This window comes from Rhinolophus ferrumequinum, chromosome 14, assembly GCF_004115265.2.
Source record: "Rhinolophus ferrumequinum isolate MPI-CBG mRhiFer1 chromosome 14, mRhiFer1_v1.p, whole genome shotgun sequence".
Taxonomy (NCBI): Eukaryota; Metazoa; Chordata; class Mammalia; order Chiroptera; family Rhinolophidae; genus Rhinolophus; species Rhinolophus ferrumequinum.
In genome coordinates, this window is record NC_046297.1 from 10,953,524 (window position 1) to 10,971,032 (window position 17,509).

The 17,509-nt window shown below is 36.6% G+C and overlaps 1 protein-coding gene across 2 annotated transcripts in view; it reads left to right on the top strand.

Moving 5' to 3' along the window:
- Positions 1 to 17,509, top strand: part of LACTB2 (lactamase beta 2) — a 30,173-nt gene that overhangs the window by 4,861 nt on the left and 7,803 nt on the right. For both annotated transcript variants that reach the window (XM_033126895.1, XM_033126894.1), the window contains exons 2-4: positions 3,992 to 4,155; positions 9,855 to 9,981; positions 16,997 to 17,175. In XM_033126895.1, the coding sequence (XP_032982786.1) occupies positions 3,992 to 4,155; positions 9,855 to 9,981; positions 16,997 to 17,175 (470 nt within the window). The remainder of the gene's footprint in view (positions 1 to 3,991; positions 4,156 to 9,854; positions 9,982 to 16,996; positions 17,176 to 17,509) is intronic.

Below are 17,509 nucleotides of genomic sequence, written 5' to 3' on the forward strand. Positions count from 1 at the left end.
CTAGATATTTTATTCTTTTTGAAGTAATTTTAAATGGGATTGTTTTCTTAATTTCTATTTCTGATAGTTTGTTGTTAGTGTACAGGAATGCAACAGAGATCTGTATATTAATTTTATATCCTGCCAATTTACTGAATTTATTTTTTAGTTCTAATAGTTTTTTGGTGGAGTCTTTAGGATTTTTTGTATGTAGTATTGTGTCACTTACAAATAGTGACAGTTTTCCTTTTTCCTTTCCAATTTCGATGCCTTTTGTCTCTTTTTCTTCTCTAATTGCTATGGCTACAACTTCCAAAAGTATGTTGAGTAAAGTTGGTGAGAGTGGGCATCCTTATCTTGTTCCTAGATCTTAGAGGAAAAGCTTTGAGCTTTTCACCATTGATTATGATGTTACCATGTTACCCCAAAAAATAAGACCTAGCCAGACAATCAGCTCTAATGCTTCTTTTGGAGCAAAAATTAATATAAGACCCAGTCTTATCTTACTGTAAGACCAGGTATGATATAATATAACATAACATAATACCTGGTCTCATATTAATTTTTTGTTCCAAAAGACACATTAGAGCTGATTGTCTGGCTAAGTCTTATTTTTGAGGAAACATGGTAACTGTGGGCTTATTGTATATGGCCTTTGTTGTGTTGAGGTGTATTCCCTCTGTACCCACTTTGTTGAGACTTTTTATCGTAAATGGATGTTGAATTTTGTCATATGTTATTTCTGCATCTATTGAGATGGTCATATGATTTTTATCCTCAGTTTTGTAAATGTGGTGTATAATGTTGATTGATTTGTGGATATTGAACCAACCTTGCATCCCTGGAATAAATCCCAGTTGACCGTGGTGTATGATGCTTTTAATGTATTGTAGAACTTGGTATGCTAATATTTTGTTGAGGATTTTTGCATCTATGTTCATCAGAGATATTTGCCTGTGTCTTTTGCTGGTTTGGGTATCAGGATAATGCTGGCCTCATAGAGTGAGTTTGGAAGTGTTACTTCCTCTTCAACTTTTTGGAATCATTTGAGGAGGAAAGGTATTAATTCTTCTTTAAATGTTTGGCAGAATTCATCTGTGAAACCTTCTGTTCCTGGACTTTTGTTTCTCGGAAGTTTTTGATTAGAGATTCAATTTCATTACTAGTAATTGGTCTGTTGAGATTTTCTGTTTCTTACTGATTCACTGTCTTAGAACACTGTTTCTAAAAATTTGTCAATTTCTTATAGGTTGTCCCATTTGTTTCTGTGTAATGTTAATAGTAATGTTTATGATCCTTTGTATTTCTGTGTTTATTTCCTTCCTTATACTTACTTTGGATTTTGTTTGTTCTTTTTCTAGTCCTTTAGGTGTAAAGTTTATTTGAGATTTTTCTCGTTTCTTGAGATAGGCCTGTATCACTATAAAGTTCCCTTTTAGAATTGCTTTTGCTGCATCCCATACATTTTGGATCATTGTGTTTCCATTTTTATTTATCTCAATGTACTTTTTGATTTCCTCTTTGATTTCTTCCTTCCCCCTTTGGTTTTTTAGTAGCATGTTGTTTAGCCTCCAAATGTTTGTGTTATTTCCAGTTTTCTTCTTAACCGTGTTTCCCCATAAATAAGACATAGCTGGACCATCAGCTGTAATGCGTCTTTTGGAGCAAAAATTAATTTAATATAAGACCGGGTCTTACATAATTATCAGACCGGGTCTTATATTCATTTTTGTTCCAAAAGACGCATTAGAGCTGATGGTTCAGCTACATCTTATTTTCGGGGAAACATGGTAATTGATTTTTAGCTTCTTATCATTGTGGCAGAGATACTTAATGTGATTTCAGCTTTCTTAAATTTGTCGAGACTTGCTTTGTGGCTTTACATATGCTCTATCCAGGAAAATGTTTCATGTGCACTTGAAAGAATGTGTGTGCTGCTGTTTTGGATGAAATGTTCTGCTTATATCTTTTAATTCTAACTGGCATCATGTGTCGTTTAATGCCACTGTATCCTTATTGATTTTCTGTCTGGATGATCTATCCATTGGTATAACTGTGGTGTTGAAGTCCCCTACTGTTATTGTATAACTGTTGATTTCTCCCTTTGTGTCTGTTAATATTTATTTGCTCTATGTATATAGTTGCTTCTATGTTGGCTGCATAGATTTTTTTTTTTAACTGCAATAAAGTTTTTTTTAACAGTCACTGTATTTTTTTGATTTGGGTACACAGATTTTTACAAAGGTTATATCCTCTTATTGGATTGATCCCTTTATCATTATATAATACTCTTCTTTGTCTCTTGTTACAATCTTAGTTTTAAAGTCTATTTTGTCTGATATAAATATTGCTACCCATTTTTCTTTTCATTTCCATTTGTGTGGAATATCTTTTCATCCTTTCATTTTCAGTCTGTATGTGTCTTTAGATCTGAAGTGAGTCTCTTGTAGGCAGCATATATATGGATCTTGATTTTTTTTATCCATTCAGCCACCCTATGTCTTTTGATTGGAGCATTTATGTTTAAAAGTAACTATTGATAGATTGCACTTATTTCCTAGATGTTTGTTAAACCATCTCCTTTTTACATTTCCACTGCCAACAGGACCTTATAACACACCCTTGAGCCAGTACAATCTGATTTCCTTGTCTCTAAAAGGGACAGTTATAGCACTGTGTACTTGTGAAGTAGAGCCACTGCTCTACAGAACGTAAGATGTAGGTAGAAGCCAGTGGACCATAAAGCCACCGCCCTCCTTCCCTGAGAAAGGGGAGTTTGCTGTTGGGTCCCAGGGAATAGGGTTAGGGAAACAAGCCATCCGGTATAAAGCAGGCATCCAGTTACTTCCTGTCAATCAATTACCATGTTTCCCCGAAAATAAGATGTAGCTGAACCATCAGCTCTAATGCGTCTTTTGGAACAAAAATGAATATAAGACCCGGTCTGATAATTATTCCGTTTTAATGTCCTAAAAAATGCTTTCTGTTATCTGCCACTGTCTGTTATTGTTACTGTTTGTTTTCACAGCTCCCCTTCCCACTCTATGTGACTGTAAATAAGGCAAGAGAGGTGTGGCTCGTAGTAGATGATTTGTGAACAGTTATTGATGAATTAATGAATGAATGACTTTTTTCATCAAGTGTTTTCATCAAGACTAATCTTCTCTTCCTCAGCCTTAGGGAGGTGCTACTATGAAACAATGTGAATTAAGAAGTTTGTCAATTGGTTCTTGAGAAGGAAATATCACCCTAATTTCTTTAGTTCAGGAAAACTTCATAAAGAAAGATCATCATTCCATAAAATAGTGAGGAAGGACAAAGTATACCAAAGGTTCAGAACCACCAGCAGAAAAATATAACTACAAGAGTTGTCTAAGTAAAGAAACAAAGCAGCTCAGACATTTCCCCCTTGATTTTCTACTGCTCTTATTTTCATGTATAAGGGAGACAACGCAAAGCTTCAGTGATAAGTTTTGTATGTAGGACAGATGACTAGGTTTCTTTAAGGATACCACTGAAGCAAAATCTTTCATGTCTTTGAGACCTTGGAGGATATTGTAAAATATCTCGAAGGCAAAGTGTATAAAAGCACATATTCTAATGCCAGAATACCTGGGTTCGAATGCTGGTTCTGCCATTTATTTACAGAGTAACCTTGGGCCAGTTATGTAATTTCTGGATAATATAATGAAATACCTATCTTAAATCGTTGTTATGAGGAATACAGTTGTTAAAATAGGTAAGGTCTTTGCAACAGTGCCATATTTATTTTAAGCACTAGGTAAGTGTTCAGTATTATTGCCGTTATTCCTTATTCAGACTTCACATTTAGCTTTAAGAACTTACTGTAAAATTATCTGAAATAACACACCGCTGGTTAAGCTGAAATAACACACCACTGGTTTTAAAAGCAAAGCAATTTATGCAGTTTCTTAAATGTAAATTATGTGGGAGAAATATGTTAATATTAACTCTCATCCAATTGTGTGATTATCTTCTATTTAACTTTCAGGAGAATCCTCATTGACACTGGAGAACCAGCAGTTCCAGAATATATCAGCTGTTTAAAGCAGGCTCTGACTGAATTTAACACAGCAATCCAGGAAATCATAGTGACTCATTGGCACCGTGATCATACTGGAGGCATAGGAGATATTTGCAAAAACATCGATAATGGTAAACAGAAAACATTAATTAAGCTCATTGAGGAAAACTATGTTTTCAGACTAATTTATTTCCATTACAGAAAATAAGCTAGTAAACCGTTTACTGAATACCTTATATTTAAATGGTACTTTTAGAAATTAATATAATTTGAATACTGCCCCCACATTTAACAAAGGAAAAAAGTAAAAGTCCTATTTTCTATTTCAAATCTCTTTCCTCTTTCTTACTTTTCCCCCTTTGCCCAGTTATGAAGGTCAGTTTTTATTTAGTCTGTATGACAATTACAACTTCAGATTTATAATAACTAACCACTGTTAAGCATTCACAGAGTTCCAGGCTCTGTGCTAAACACTTTCCATGGGTAGCTGCTGTTATTGTCCACATTCTAAACGTGATCTCAAGTCTTCCATAAGTTTACGGCTATTACTCTGATATACTGAAATACTGGTGAAAGGTCATTGCATTGAAAATTCTCTGTCCCTGAACCCTATTCAGTACTAACGCTTTAGCACCTCTCCTTATCCCTTCAACCCACCGTCACACACATAGATGCATTCACTCATTCATTCCTTCATTCATTCCTTTAACAAATATTCACGTGGCTGCTCTATCCAGGCACTGTTCTTCATACAAGGGATGTAGCAGTGAACACAGCAAAGACTCTGCTCTCATGGAGCTTTCATGCTAGTAGGGAAGGTAAATGGTAAATAAAGAATACGTCAGATGCTGGTAGGTGCTACGAAGAAAAATAAAGGCAAATGAAGAAAAAGGGGAGAGAGAATAAAGTGGAAGAGAGCGGTGGCTGTTATATCTGGGCTGGACGACGTGGGGAGTAAGATACACAGGGGTCTGAGAGGAGGGCAGACCAGGCAGAGGGCATTGCAGGAGCGGACATACTGGAATGGGGGTGTGCTTGACATGTGCAGCACAGGAAGGACAAGGAGGTCTAGAATGTTCATTGACAAAAGGAATGAACGTATGTATGCATTCAACTAATATTTTTAAATATGTTTAAGTATCTTCTTTTTAGGCCTTGAGACTATAATTAAGGCCGAAAGATATTCTCAGCTACAGCAGCCAAAGTCACCAGGCTGCTCATTCTAAAAAATCTGCCTAACCGGACTTTCTTACCCCTGTCACCTCCTTTCTTACAATCCAAGGGGACTGACTGTATGCTGCAAGAAATCATTCTCGCTCACTCTGATTTTTCCTCAACCTTTCTTTAGCTACCCATTAACTTTTGTGAATTAAAAAACCTATGCTTACGATCCTTAATTAGCTTTGGTCATTTCTTTTAGCTTGGGGGTCAATTTGAAAAATTAAAATGTTTACGGCCTGCTTTTTCTCCTTTATAAATCGACTGTATTGAACTTGGATTTACATACATCAAATGTACCTGTTTTAAGTGTACAGTTTGTAACCATCTATGTGACCTATACAATCAAGATAAACAACACTCTTATCACCCCAAAAAGAGGTCCCCTTGTGCCCCTCTGCTGTGATTCCCCTCCAGTTCCAGCACCCACTGATCTGCTTTATTTCACTATAGACTAGTTTTGCCTGTCCTAAAATGTCACATAATGGAAACATACAGAATCACTCTCTAACTTCTTTTACACAGCATCATGTCTTTTGAAATTCACCCATGTTTCGGGGGTGGGGGTTGGGAGATGAGGGTAAGGGGGATCAAATATATGGTGATGGAAGGAGAACTGACTCTGGGTGGTGAACACACAATGGGATTTATAGATGATGTAACACAGAATTGTACACCTGAAATCTATGTAATTTTACTAACAATTGTCACCCCAATAAATTAAAAAAAAAGATACAAATTCACTGGCCCCACCCCAGACCTATGGAATCAGAAACTCTGGGTGTTAGAGCCAGCAAAGCATGTTTGAAAGGACCTCAAGTAATTCTGATGGGCCTAAAGTTTGAGAACCACAGCTCTACAACATTCACACCCACCTGCCTTTAGCCTGGGCACTTATTGGATCAATATCTGCAATTCCTCCTCCTCCAGAATCTTGAACTCGGGCATTCTAACTTCTGATTGCAATCCATGTTTACTGTATTTTTCCCTTTACTAAATAAAATTCCTGGGCCCTTGAAAGCTTCCAGGTCTCCTCGCAAAAAAAAAAAAAAAAAAAAAAAAAAGAAAGAAAGAAATTCACCCATGTTTCATATATCAGTAGTTTGTTCCTTTTTATTGCCAAGTAGGAATCCATGGTAGGAATACAGCACAATTTGTTTTTCCATTCACCTGTTAATGAACATTTGACTTATTTTCTTTAAATTAAAAATTAAAATAGGGTTGGGTTCCATACAAAATAATGAATATTTATGTAATAGATTACCTATGAGATGGATTTAAAGAAAAGCAAGGAGAAATTTGATACTGCTTCATAGTCACTAAAATTTTAATACTTTGAGGAGTATCTTTCATTCTGAGCTTTATTGAATCTAGACCAGCTGCGTGCAGACCTTGAAACGCTCAGCACTGAAACTGTACAGAGGTACCTTTCAGAATCTTCCCCCAGAAGTTCCACATATTTCTTCATTCCCTAAATCTTTAATCACTACCATCTTGTCCCATTCTGTTTTATTATGGTTTCCTTTGTTCCATATTGTTTTACTATTTTGTTTAATTATTAGTTACAGCAGAAATTTTTCAACTGCTTTATAATGCTTACCTGTGTTGTTTCCAGGCCACACCAAAATTATGAATACCATTTATAAAATTTCTATGGGAAGATACAGTAACTCTGAAGCACCTGCTTAAAAAAATTTTAAATCAGTATATATATAATTTCAGAACTCCTAGTGGCTTACAGGGAGCCAGAAGTTTACCAGACATAAGAACTATATAGCCCCAGGCTGCTTGAGTGTTTTCTTTTGGTTTGTTTTTGAATAAATTTTGAAAAATGTATTTTGTTATCTGGTAATTATTTGCAGCTAAAGTTGGGTCTCTGCCACAAATTTCATATCCAAGACCTAGGAGTCAAATGTTTGCTTCTATGCTATTCAATTACAAGGTGTTTCTATTAGAAAATATAATACATACACAATATCACATGTTTGTTATCAGCTTAAATAATTAGCATTAGCAATGATGTTATAATCCATTATTTAAACATTAACAAGTAAGTGAGAGTTTCCTCCTATTAAAATAATTACATGATAGCAACAGAAAGTAGATAAGTGGTTGCCAGGGGCTGGGAGAAGGAGAGAATGGGGAGTGACTACCATGTTCTAAAATTATATAGTGCTGATGGTTGTGTAATTCTTTAACGACACTAAAAAAAAAACAAACTGAATTTTACACTTTAAAGGAGTGAATTTTATACTATGTGAATTATATCTCAAGCTTTTATTTAAAAGATAATAATCATTATTATTATTATTATTATTATATGGTTGCTTTTAGCATGCCCTCCTCCATCCCATTTATACATTTAGATTACCGTTGTGAATAGGATCTGTGCTTCCATATTTACACATAATTTTAAAACCTGACACAAGTTATTTTATAGTATGACATTTGTTTTGTAATGTTGAGATAATTTTGAGTTTTTTGGAAGGATTGTCTGCCAGAGATCTCATAACTAATAATATACCTCCACTTCTTTACTGAAAGGCAAAATTATGCAGATTAAAAATAAAAACAAAGCAAAAAAACCTCACCATGTCACTCTGTAATGAAGACAGTTCCCAGAATAGCATATTTTTTGCTTCAGCCTCTGACATACAAAATAATGGAGTTTGGGGCTGGAGAGAGAAGCTCCAGTTGTTGTTTTATTTTATTTTTATTATATTGCAATATTTCTATCTTCTTTATCCTCCATACTTAGCTAGATTTCTGTGCCTTGTCAATTTTTCTCTGAATGGCTTTTTCTCCCTCCATCTTGCCATTGCTACCACCCTGGCCTTAATATTCATTACCTACCAGCTGGGTTATTACAGTCCTCCCCTCCTGGTCTTTCTGATCTCTCCCTCTCCAGTCTCCTAACCTGCAGCTGCTATATTGATCGAGCTGTTAACACTATTATATTTTTTTCCCCTTTCTTCTACCTCCACCCTTCCCCACTCCAGTTCAAACCATTGTTTCTCAGTCCAGTTGTGTAGGACACAGCTCCCTGGCCCATGCTGGTATTATGAGCCTTGTCCCCCGCCCCGGACCCCCACCTCCACCCTCAACCCCCACCCCCATCCCCCCAGGCAGTCAGTTGCTGGTCCGCTGCTCAGCAGCTCAAGGTAGCCCACAGCAGCAGCCCACACCAACCTCCAGCTGCTCACTGCAGCCCAGCTCCAAGGAGAGCTGTTGTTCACAATCTTAGCTGTAGAGGGCGCAGCTCACTGGCCCATGTGGGAATCAAACCATGACCTCTGCGTTAGGAGCACGGCGCTTCAACCACCTGAGCCACCCGGCCAGCCCTATTTCATTTTCTTACTAAAGAGCGTCCATTGGCCACATACGGCAAAGTTTAAATTCCTCTGTTTTGTGAAAGGCTTCCATGACATGAACTCATTTTACTAATCCCACTTCATCTCTACTCTTCCCAGCCAGTATTTTGCATTAGACAAGTTGGTAGTGTTATGTTGTCGCACATACGCTACACTCAATTCTCATTTCTATGACTTTACTCTGTTCCTCGTACCTACAAGACTTTCTCTGAACCTTTTCCTATCCTATTCATCCTGTAAGTCACACCTCAAATTCTGTCATATTTATGCATCCTTGCCTAATTGTTTCTCCTTCCTCTGAATTCCTTTTGTTTTTATTAGCTGAATCGTCCGTTTAGAATCATTAAATGGTACTGAGTATAGTGCTTTAATTATTTCCGGTTTGAAAGTTTTATTTCCCCAACTATGACAGTTTTTAAGCACTTTGATGTTATCGTGCTTGTATTTACTATACTGGTTAGATAATTGGCAATCAGATATTGATAGGTTAATTAATTATCTTTGTGTCAATGAGAGGTAGTGTGGGTTAAATTTATTATAATGGTTTATAATCTTAGCCCCGGGTTTGGGGCTTCCTTTTAGCATTCTCAGAAAGAAATGTATACTATCACCCTATTGTTATTAACTACTCCCATGATACTGTGACTTCCTTTACTATGTGTTAGTCACCTACCGTGTTTCCCAGAAAATAAGACGGGGTCTTATACCATATTTCCCCGAAAATAAGACAGGGCCTTGTATTAATTTTTGCTCCAAAAGATGCATTAGGGCTTATTTTCAAGGACGTCTTATTTTTTCGTGTACAACAATCTACATTTACTCAAATACAGCCATGTCATCTTCTGGAACATCGTCATAACTTGCTAAATGCATCCATCTGGCTGACGATCTTAACGGGGGCTTATTTTCGGGGGGAAACAGTAGACAGAGAGAAGTTCCCAGGTTGCATGTTACTGCCATCTTGATATCAAAGCTAGCTGAGATTATGAAGAACTACTTTCAAATTTTTGTATAACGTAGGAGTAACTGGAAATGGAGAGTAAATAGCTCTTTTGTTGAGACAGAAGAAATAGTTACCACCCCAAGATATACTGCTATATAATTCATCCCATTTTCTATTGTCTCGTAATGTTAATAGTTCTTAGCCATTCACAAGTGTTAGCTCTAGGAAAATTGGTCTCTTAACAGGCTGAATTCTCATTTAAAGTGTGCCTTAAATATTTCACATGTTTTGTCACTAGACACTGCCTATTGCATTAAAAAACTCCCACGGAATCCTCAGAGAGAAGAAATTATAGGAGACGGAGAGCAACAATATGTTTATCTGAAAGATGGAGATGTGATTAAGACAGAGGGCGCCACTCTAAGGTACGTAAGTGACCTGTGTTATAAAAAGGGAAGGAGGGAAGATTTCTGCATATTTGCTTGTATTCATTAAGAATATCTCAGGAAGGATACAAAAACTCTGATATTGGTTACTCTGGGAAGAGAAAAGGGGTTGCTTGAGAAACAAGGAAAAAGAAAGACTTTTCATTCTATTCTTTTTAAATTATTTGTGTGAATTATGATTACCATTTTTTAAATAAATAAAATTTAAATTAAAAAAATAGATTACCATGTCCTGCTGGGGTGAGTTAGGTATCTACCCATTAATAAAATTCGGGCGTTTCTCATACTCTCATTTCCAAAAGATAACCCATACCTAAAGTAAATACATTTTAGGCCAGGCCCAAAATCCCCCATTACCTTCTTGGAAGGATTCAAAAAGGTGTTTCAAACTCATTTAAAATTTTAAAACTGAACTAATTATAGTTCTCTCTACTCCATGATCTATACTTGCTTTCTGATTTCAGAACATCTTCTCTCACTGCTTAAGATTTTATTTTTTCTTCTAAGATAGAAGCAGACTCCTCTACCTTTATCAGTTCCCCTCCCCTCACCTACCGCTTCTAATCAGGTTAGTTTTTACCTCAAAAATATTTGTCAGTGCTGTCCCTTTTTTCTTCCTGTCCACTTTTATTACTTCTTGCTTAATATGCATGTCTCCAGGCACGGGGCGTCTACGCTTCATACACTCTGTCACTTGAAATCTTGACTAACTCTCACTACAAACAAGATGTTTATCCTCCTTATCATGTCACAGTCTGGCCCTAAACCACTTTTCTGGTCTTAGCTCCTACCACTCCCCCCGCAAACACAAGTAGCCATATCCGAATATTCCCGAGTACATTGAGTCTGTTCATGCCTTTGCTCATCTTCCCCTAGGCATCACCCCTTCCCCCTTCCGTACCTGTCTCCTTGATAAATTCTCATCTAATTATTCTTCAAACCACAGTTCATACGTATGCTACTTCAAGAACCCCTTCTGGGCAGAATTAACTGCTCCCTCCTCTAACTCTCATACAATTTTTATTTTATTTTCTTTAATTGGGTAACAGTGTGTTTTGTCCAGGGCCCATCAGCTCCCAGTCAAGTCGTTGTCCTTCAGTCTAGTTGTGGAGGGTGCAGCTCAGCTCCAAGTCCAGTTGCCGTTTTCAGTCTTAGTTGCAGGGGGCGCGGCCCACCATCCCATGTGGGAGTTGAACCGGCAACCTTGTTGTTGAGAGCCTGCGCTCTAACCAACTGAGCCATCCGGCCACCGCACTGGCAGCTCAGTGGCAGCTCAGCTCAAGTCATTGTCTTCAATCGAGTTGTGAAGGGCGCAGCTCACTGGCCCATGTGGGAATCAAACCAGCAACCTTTTTGTTAAGAGCCCGCGCTCTAACCAACTGAGCGAACCAGCCGCCCCAAATTTTCATTATTTTTTTATAGCACTTATTAAATTGTATTGTAATGTTTTGATGTGTAATCAACTCCTTAGGTTCATGATGTCAGTAATGCCAGTTGCCATAGCAAACCAACCCAGAAATGTATAATGGCTCAAAATTAAGTAAGTTTACTTCTCAGTCACATAAAGTCCAAAAGAGGTTCCTAATTAGCAAGTGGCCCTCCTGCAAGTAATGTTTCAGGATCCTTCCATTCTGTGGATTCTGCTGTCCTCGATAAGGTTACCACGTTCACCAGAATCCATCCAGTGTGGAGAGAGAGCACGGAAGAAATCTGGCATGGGAGGTTTTCATGGCCCAAGCCTTCGGTGGCATTGGCTGTCAATTTAGTCACATGCCAACCCTGACGGTGGCGAGGCTGGGAAATATAGTTTAACTTCGTGCCCAGGAAAAAGAGGAAATTGGCTGGATAATAAGCCAGCCATTCTCTGACACAGGCAGACACCAGATTCATCTTTACGTCCTCAGAGCCTGTCACATAGGAGGCAGTAAATATATATCCTCCGTATAGTAAGTATCTACAGAGGCAAGTAGAGGAACAGATGAATGAGAAAGAGGAAATGAAGTAATGGGTATCCATCCCCCCTTTCCAACGAGTATCCTCTTTTTTCCACTACGCTAGTGATTTACAAAATTTAATTTGTAAACCAACTAATTTCTGGGCAATTTCCTTAAACTGCTTTTACTGAAAATAAGATAATATTTCAAACATGATTTGCTCGTGATGCCAAAGGAAAACAAACAATATATTACTACTTCTTCAGAAAGTATTCTTTTTTTTGTTTTTTTTTTAATTTATTGGGGTACAGAAAGTATTCTTGACAGTACTGAATTTCCCCCAGCATACACTAGCCCTAGGCCAAGTTAAAGAAAATGGTAGGGACGGGAGGTGGTCCATCGACTCTTCTGTCTCACAGGTTTCGGACTCACAGGATTGGTTTATCAGTTATCACAATCACAGCTATTAGATCTATACCTAATTTGCAGATTAAGACTATTCAGCGTTTAAAAGTTAACTACCATCCATCTGCCATGAACAGACCACATATTTTAAGCTTTTTATTGAAGTATGCAAACAGAAAAGTGTAGATACATCATTAGTATGCAGCATGGCGAATTGTTACAAACTGAGCAAACCATGTGAACGGCATGTAGATCTAGAAACAACAGTATCAGTGCCCCAAAGCCACCCACGTAGTTGCTTCCTACCCCACCCCCTCAATGGACTGTCTTATTTCATGGAGTGAATTGATGCTAAGGATCTCAATACTATCTGAATTCCATTTAAGTTTTGGTTTACCGCATTGTAATTAAGATAAATTAAGTATGGGAATCTGTTTTAAGATTGTGAGGGAAAACTAACACAAAGTATCAAACAAAAAAGACATACTTTTTTTTTTTTCCTAAATTTTTATTGGGGAATATTGGGGGACAGTGTGTTTCTCCAGGGCCCATCAGCTCCAAGTCGTTGTCCTTCAATCTAGTTGTGGAGGGCATAGCTCAGCTCCAAGTCCAGTTGCCATTTTCAATCTTTAGTTGCAGGAGGTGCAGCCCACCATCCCATGCGGGAATTGAACCAGCAGCCTTGTTAAGAGCTTGCGCTCTAGCCTACTGAGCCATCCGGCCACCCCTAGACACACTTTTTAAATGACGTAGTAAATAATCTTTTCTCAAAATATAAATTCTAATTAAGCTAAAATCTGAATAAAACATTTAATTTACCATAGTTTCCAATTTCCATTTTTATAAAGTCAGTAAAACCCAATTGTTTTAAATAATAACAAGAAGACTCATTGTTAAGCAAAAGTTTCATAAACAAGTTAAAATTTAAGTCCCCAAATATTTGATGTCCAGTTGGTCCTGTCTACTTGCCAATTTTGAAAAGGAAAAAAAAAAAATACAACAGAGAAATAAGACTCACCAAGAACCAATTAGTGAAATATAGAAAGTTAGCAAGGTTTTTCAGTCAGGATTCTGGGTGTAACCCTAAGGAATTTTCTAGTGAACTAAATTTAATTTCTCACAATTAATCTGACAGCTTTTGTTGACTGTTCCACAGTTTCTAAGAGAGCCATGCATATGAAGTCTATTCTCACAGGAAGTGGCAGAACTAGATAAATGCCATACCTGAAGAATGGCAGGGCCACAGCTGCACTTCCTCTGATCTGTCTTCCTTTTGTCTTCCTTTTGTCTTCCTGATGTCACTTCCTTTTCTCCTCCTGCCTATGTGAAGTGAATTTTAACAGTTTTTATGCAAATTAAAGCATTAGCCACCCAGGTGACTGGAGAATTGGAATTTCAGGATCTCCTAACTTAAGAAATCTTACTGCTTCCAGCCTAGAAAATAATCAAAGAAAACCATTACTGAGCTCTGGCATGGGGACTGGAAGGGGAATATAAAGGAGGTATTGCAAGCACCTTGATGGATAAGACAGTTTGCAGACTCTAAAAAAGAATGGTTCTCCAAATGAGTTTTTGTACATTGAAAAAAAAGATTGAGGTTCTGTTTGTAGATGCCTTCTATGTGTGATTGTTCAGAAGGTTGTCCATAAGATAAGATATATACCCATATATTTTTATAGTTGCTAGAAATATACCTACAGAAATTATTTTTCTACCGTGTTTCCCCGAAAATAAGACCTAGCCAGACAATCAGCTCTCATGCGTCTTTTGGAGCAAAAATTAATATAAACCCGGTCTTATTTTACTATAAGTCCCGGTATAATATAATATGATATAATATAAGACCTGGTCTTATGTTAATTTTTGCTCCAAAAGACGCATGAGAGCTGATTGTCTGGCTAGGTCTTATTTTCGGGGAAACACGGTATAACATTGAATTATTAACTAATTGCGGCAGGTTTAATCAGACAAAAGACATGATGTCTAACGTCCCTTTAATAACCTTACCATTGATGCAACTATAGTATAGTAATTATTTGCAATAGGTAAAGCATGTACTTGGAAACCATAAAAGCATAATAGTTCTTAATGTCAGTTTTGAATGCCTCTCAAAAATAATTGCTCCCATTACACTAGTATCTCATGTTCTTGTACACTTGTACAGTGTATCTATACACTTTTAGCAGATCTTTTAAATGGCTTTACAGTTTCAATATTTAATATTAAGGACTTGATTGGATATTTTGGCAAAGGAGAAACTCTTCTAAGTTATAGTCATTTCAGTTTTCTTAAATACTGTTATTTAAGAGTTGAATTTTGTCAAATGCCTTTGGAGTGTCTAGGAGATGATCTTAGTAGTTTTCTCCACAGCTTTATTATGATTTTCAGGGATCTTATAATAGTGAAACACCCTTGCATTTTTTGAATAAACTTTATTTGGTCATAATGTTACTATTTTTAAATATGCTTTTGGATTCTATTTGTTAATATTTTAATTAATATTTTTATAATGATATTCATTATTGAAGTTGGCTAGTTTTCTTTTTGTACAACCGTTGTCAGGTTTGGGATTCATCAGTTTTCCTTTTTCTGTGCTCTGAGACAGGTTGAGTAGTAGTGTAGTTACCTGACTTGAAATGTTTGGTGGCGTCTCCTATGAAAATACTGAGCCTCTAGTCGCTAATGACAATTACGCATCTTTTTAGTGGAGCTTCATTGTTGCTTATTCGTAATATGGTCCTGTGACTTCAGCTGAAAGCAGGTACCCGTAAGCTTCCTTCTGTGGCTGTCCTGCTTCCCAACAATCTCTCATCCAGTGCTTTTAGCATCTACTAATAATACTTGCATTAATCAGGTAATATGTTGAAGGTGGCATAATTGTGACTTTTCTTATTCTATTATTTTGTCCACTTTCTTCTTCTTTTTTCTTTTTATTTTTTTCATTTGCTCATATTCTTCTTAAGGAAGAAATTCCCCCTCTTTTTTTGAGTATCACTACAGTGCTTCTTTGTCCTTTTGACATAGCCTCCGCCCGCCCCAATCTTTCAGCACCTCCTGGCCATCTTACACAGGGTGTCTCGATATCACACATTACTTTCCCTGCCCCTGACCTGGAGCCAGCCATGTGTGTATGAAGCCCTGGTTTGCTTGAGTGGGAAATGGAAACAAAACACTGTGTGTGAGGTGTGCTCGTTACCACTGGGCCTCATTGCTTCTGGGTCTTTTTGTAGACAGAGCTAGGGGAATAAATGAAATGATGAATTCATGATGCCTCAATTCAAATAAGAAACAACCAAAAACTTTAATTCCCTGATTTCATATATATTTTTTAATTATTCCATGGGAAAAAACTTGGTTTTTCACATCAATTTATTTACTTGTTTGTACCAGAGTATAACACAAAATAGTTTCAGAAACACAATAACCTGTAACCCGCAGCAAGAAACCTATTGAGTAAAGTTCAAGATATCTTTGTAATTCTGTTGATCTTAACATATATTCTATTGAGGATGTACAGTCTTAGTATTATATTTAAAACTTATTTGATTTAATTTTTTACTGTGGCTATATTGTCTAGCTAGTGTACAGTAATATTTCTGAATTCAATGTCAAGGTTTTCTTTTTATGTTTAGAATATATGAAATCTTTACATCGCTTAAAAGTTAAAACTAGTAAAAAAGTTCTAGTTAGAGAAGTCTTGCTTGCACCTCTGTTCCCTACACCCCGCTTGCCTACTCCATGTAGGCAGCTATATTCATTAGTTTTTGCTTTATCCTTGCTGGCTTTCTTCTTGCAAAACTAAATAAATACATACAGATTTCTTTTTATTTCTCCGTCTTTCTTATACAAAAGAACATACTAGGAACACTCTTTGGCAATTTGCTTTTTCTTACTTGACAGTATATCCTGCAAATTACTCCATACCAGTTCACAGAGGTCTTCCTCATTCTTTTTGCTGGCTGTATGGTATTTCATTGTGTGGCTATACCAAAATTTACCTATGGGTCAGCATATGGGTTGTTCCTAATGTTTTGTTATTATAAGTAATGTAATGAATAACTTCTACATATTTTTTGTATTTGTGAAGGTGTGTTTTGGGGGTAGGTTTCCAGCAGTGGGATTGATAGGTGAGAGGGTTAATAATGCACATGTAATTTTGCTAGAAAATGCCAAATCCCCTTCCATGTAGGCTGTACCATTGTGCTCTCCCACCAGCAACATATGAAAGTGATTTTTTTCTCATAATCTTGCCATAAAGTGTATTGTAAAATTTACCTCCTGATATACAAACTAAATTTAAAAAAGAATATGTTCTTAGATAATAAAAGCACTATCTCTAAGTAGTCCAAAGATTGGTGATTTTTATCTCCTTTAAGTACTTTTCCAATTTTGTTGTAATCAGTACTTACGACTTACAAAACAAGAGAAAAAATGGGAACAGTGTTAAATTTACACTTCAGAGTGAGAAATTTGATTTAAAGGAGAGAAATTTCCTGATAATTTTCAATGGGCAACAAGAGGAAAAAAAGCTTTTTAACTCACTGACATCATTCATTTGTGTCTTGTCCAGAGCTAAGGATAGAGAATAATTTGCTCCTCAAAACTCCTTCTAAGCCTAAGAGTTCGTAATTGTTATTATTTCTTTTTGCAACCAGAGTTTTATACACACCTGGCCACACTGATGATCATATGGCCCTACTTTTAGAAGAGGAAAATGCTCTCTTTTCTGGAGATTGCATCCTGGGAGAAGGAACAACTGTATTTGAAGACCTCTATGATTATATGAACTCCCTAAAAGAGTTATTAAAAATCAAAGCTGATATTATATATCCAGGTAGGTAATTTTTTAAATCTAGCTAACCATTTGTGTCAAATGATGAGGAGGGCTCATTTTGGTTTGTCTGTTGATGTGTTTGTCTGTATGTGTTTGTGTTTTTAGCCTTAAAGAGAGACATAAACTGCTTCTTTAAAATTATACCTCTAAGTCTTGTCTAGCCATGCAGTTAAAAAGAAGGCCAAGAGTTATATTAATAACTTTATAAAAGATATAGGGGTTTTTTTAACATTTAAACAGCTATTAATAGAACTATTAAACAAAGGAAATGAACTTACATTGGAACAAGAAAATTTCTTCATTCTATAAGCTACCTTCAACTTTGTTAATTTGA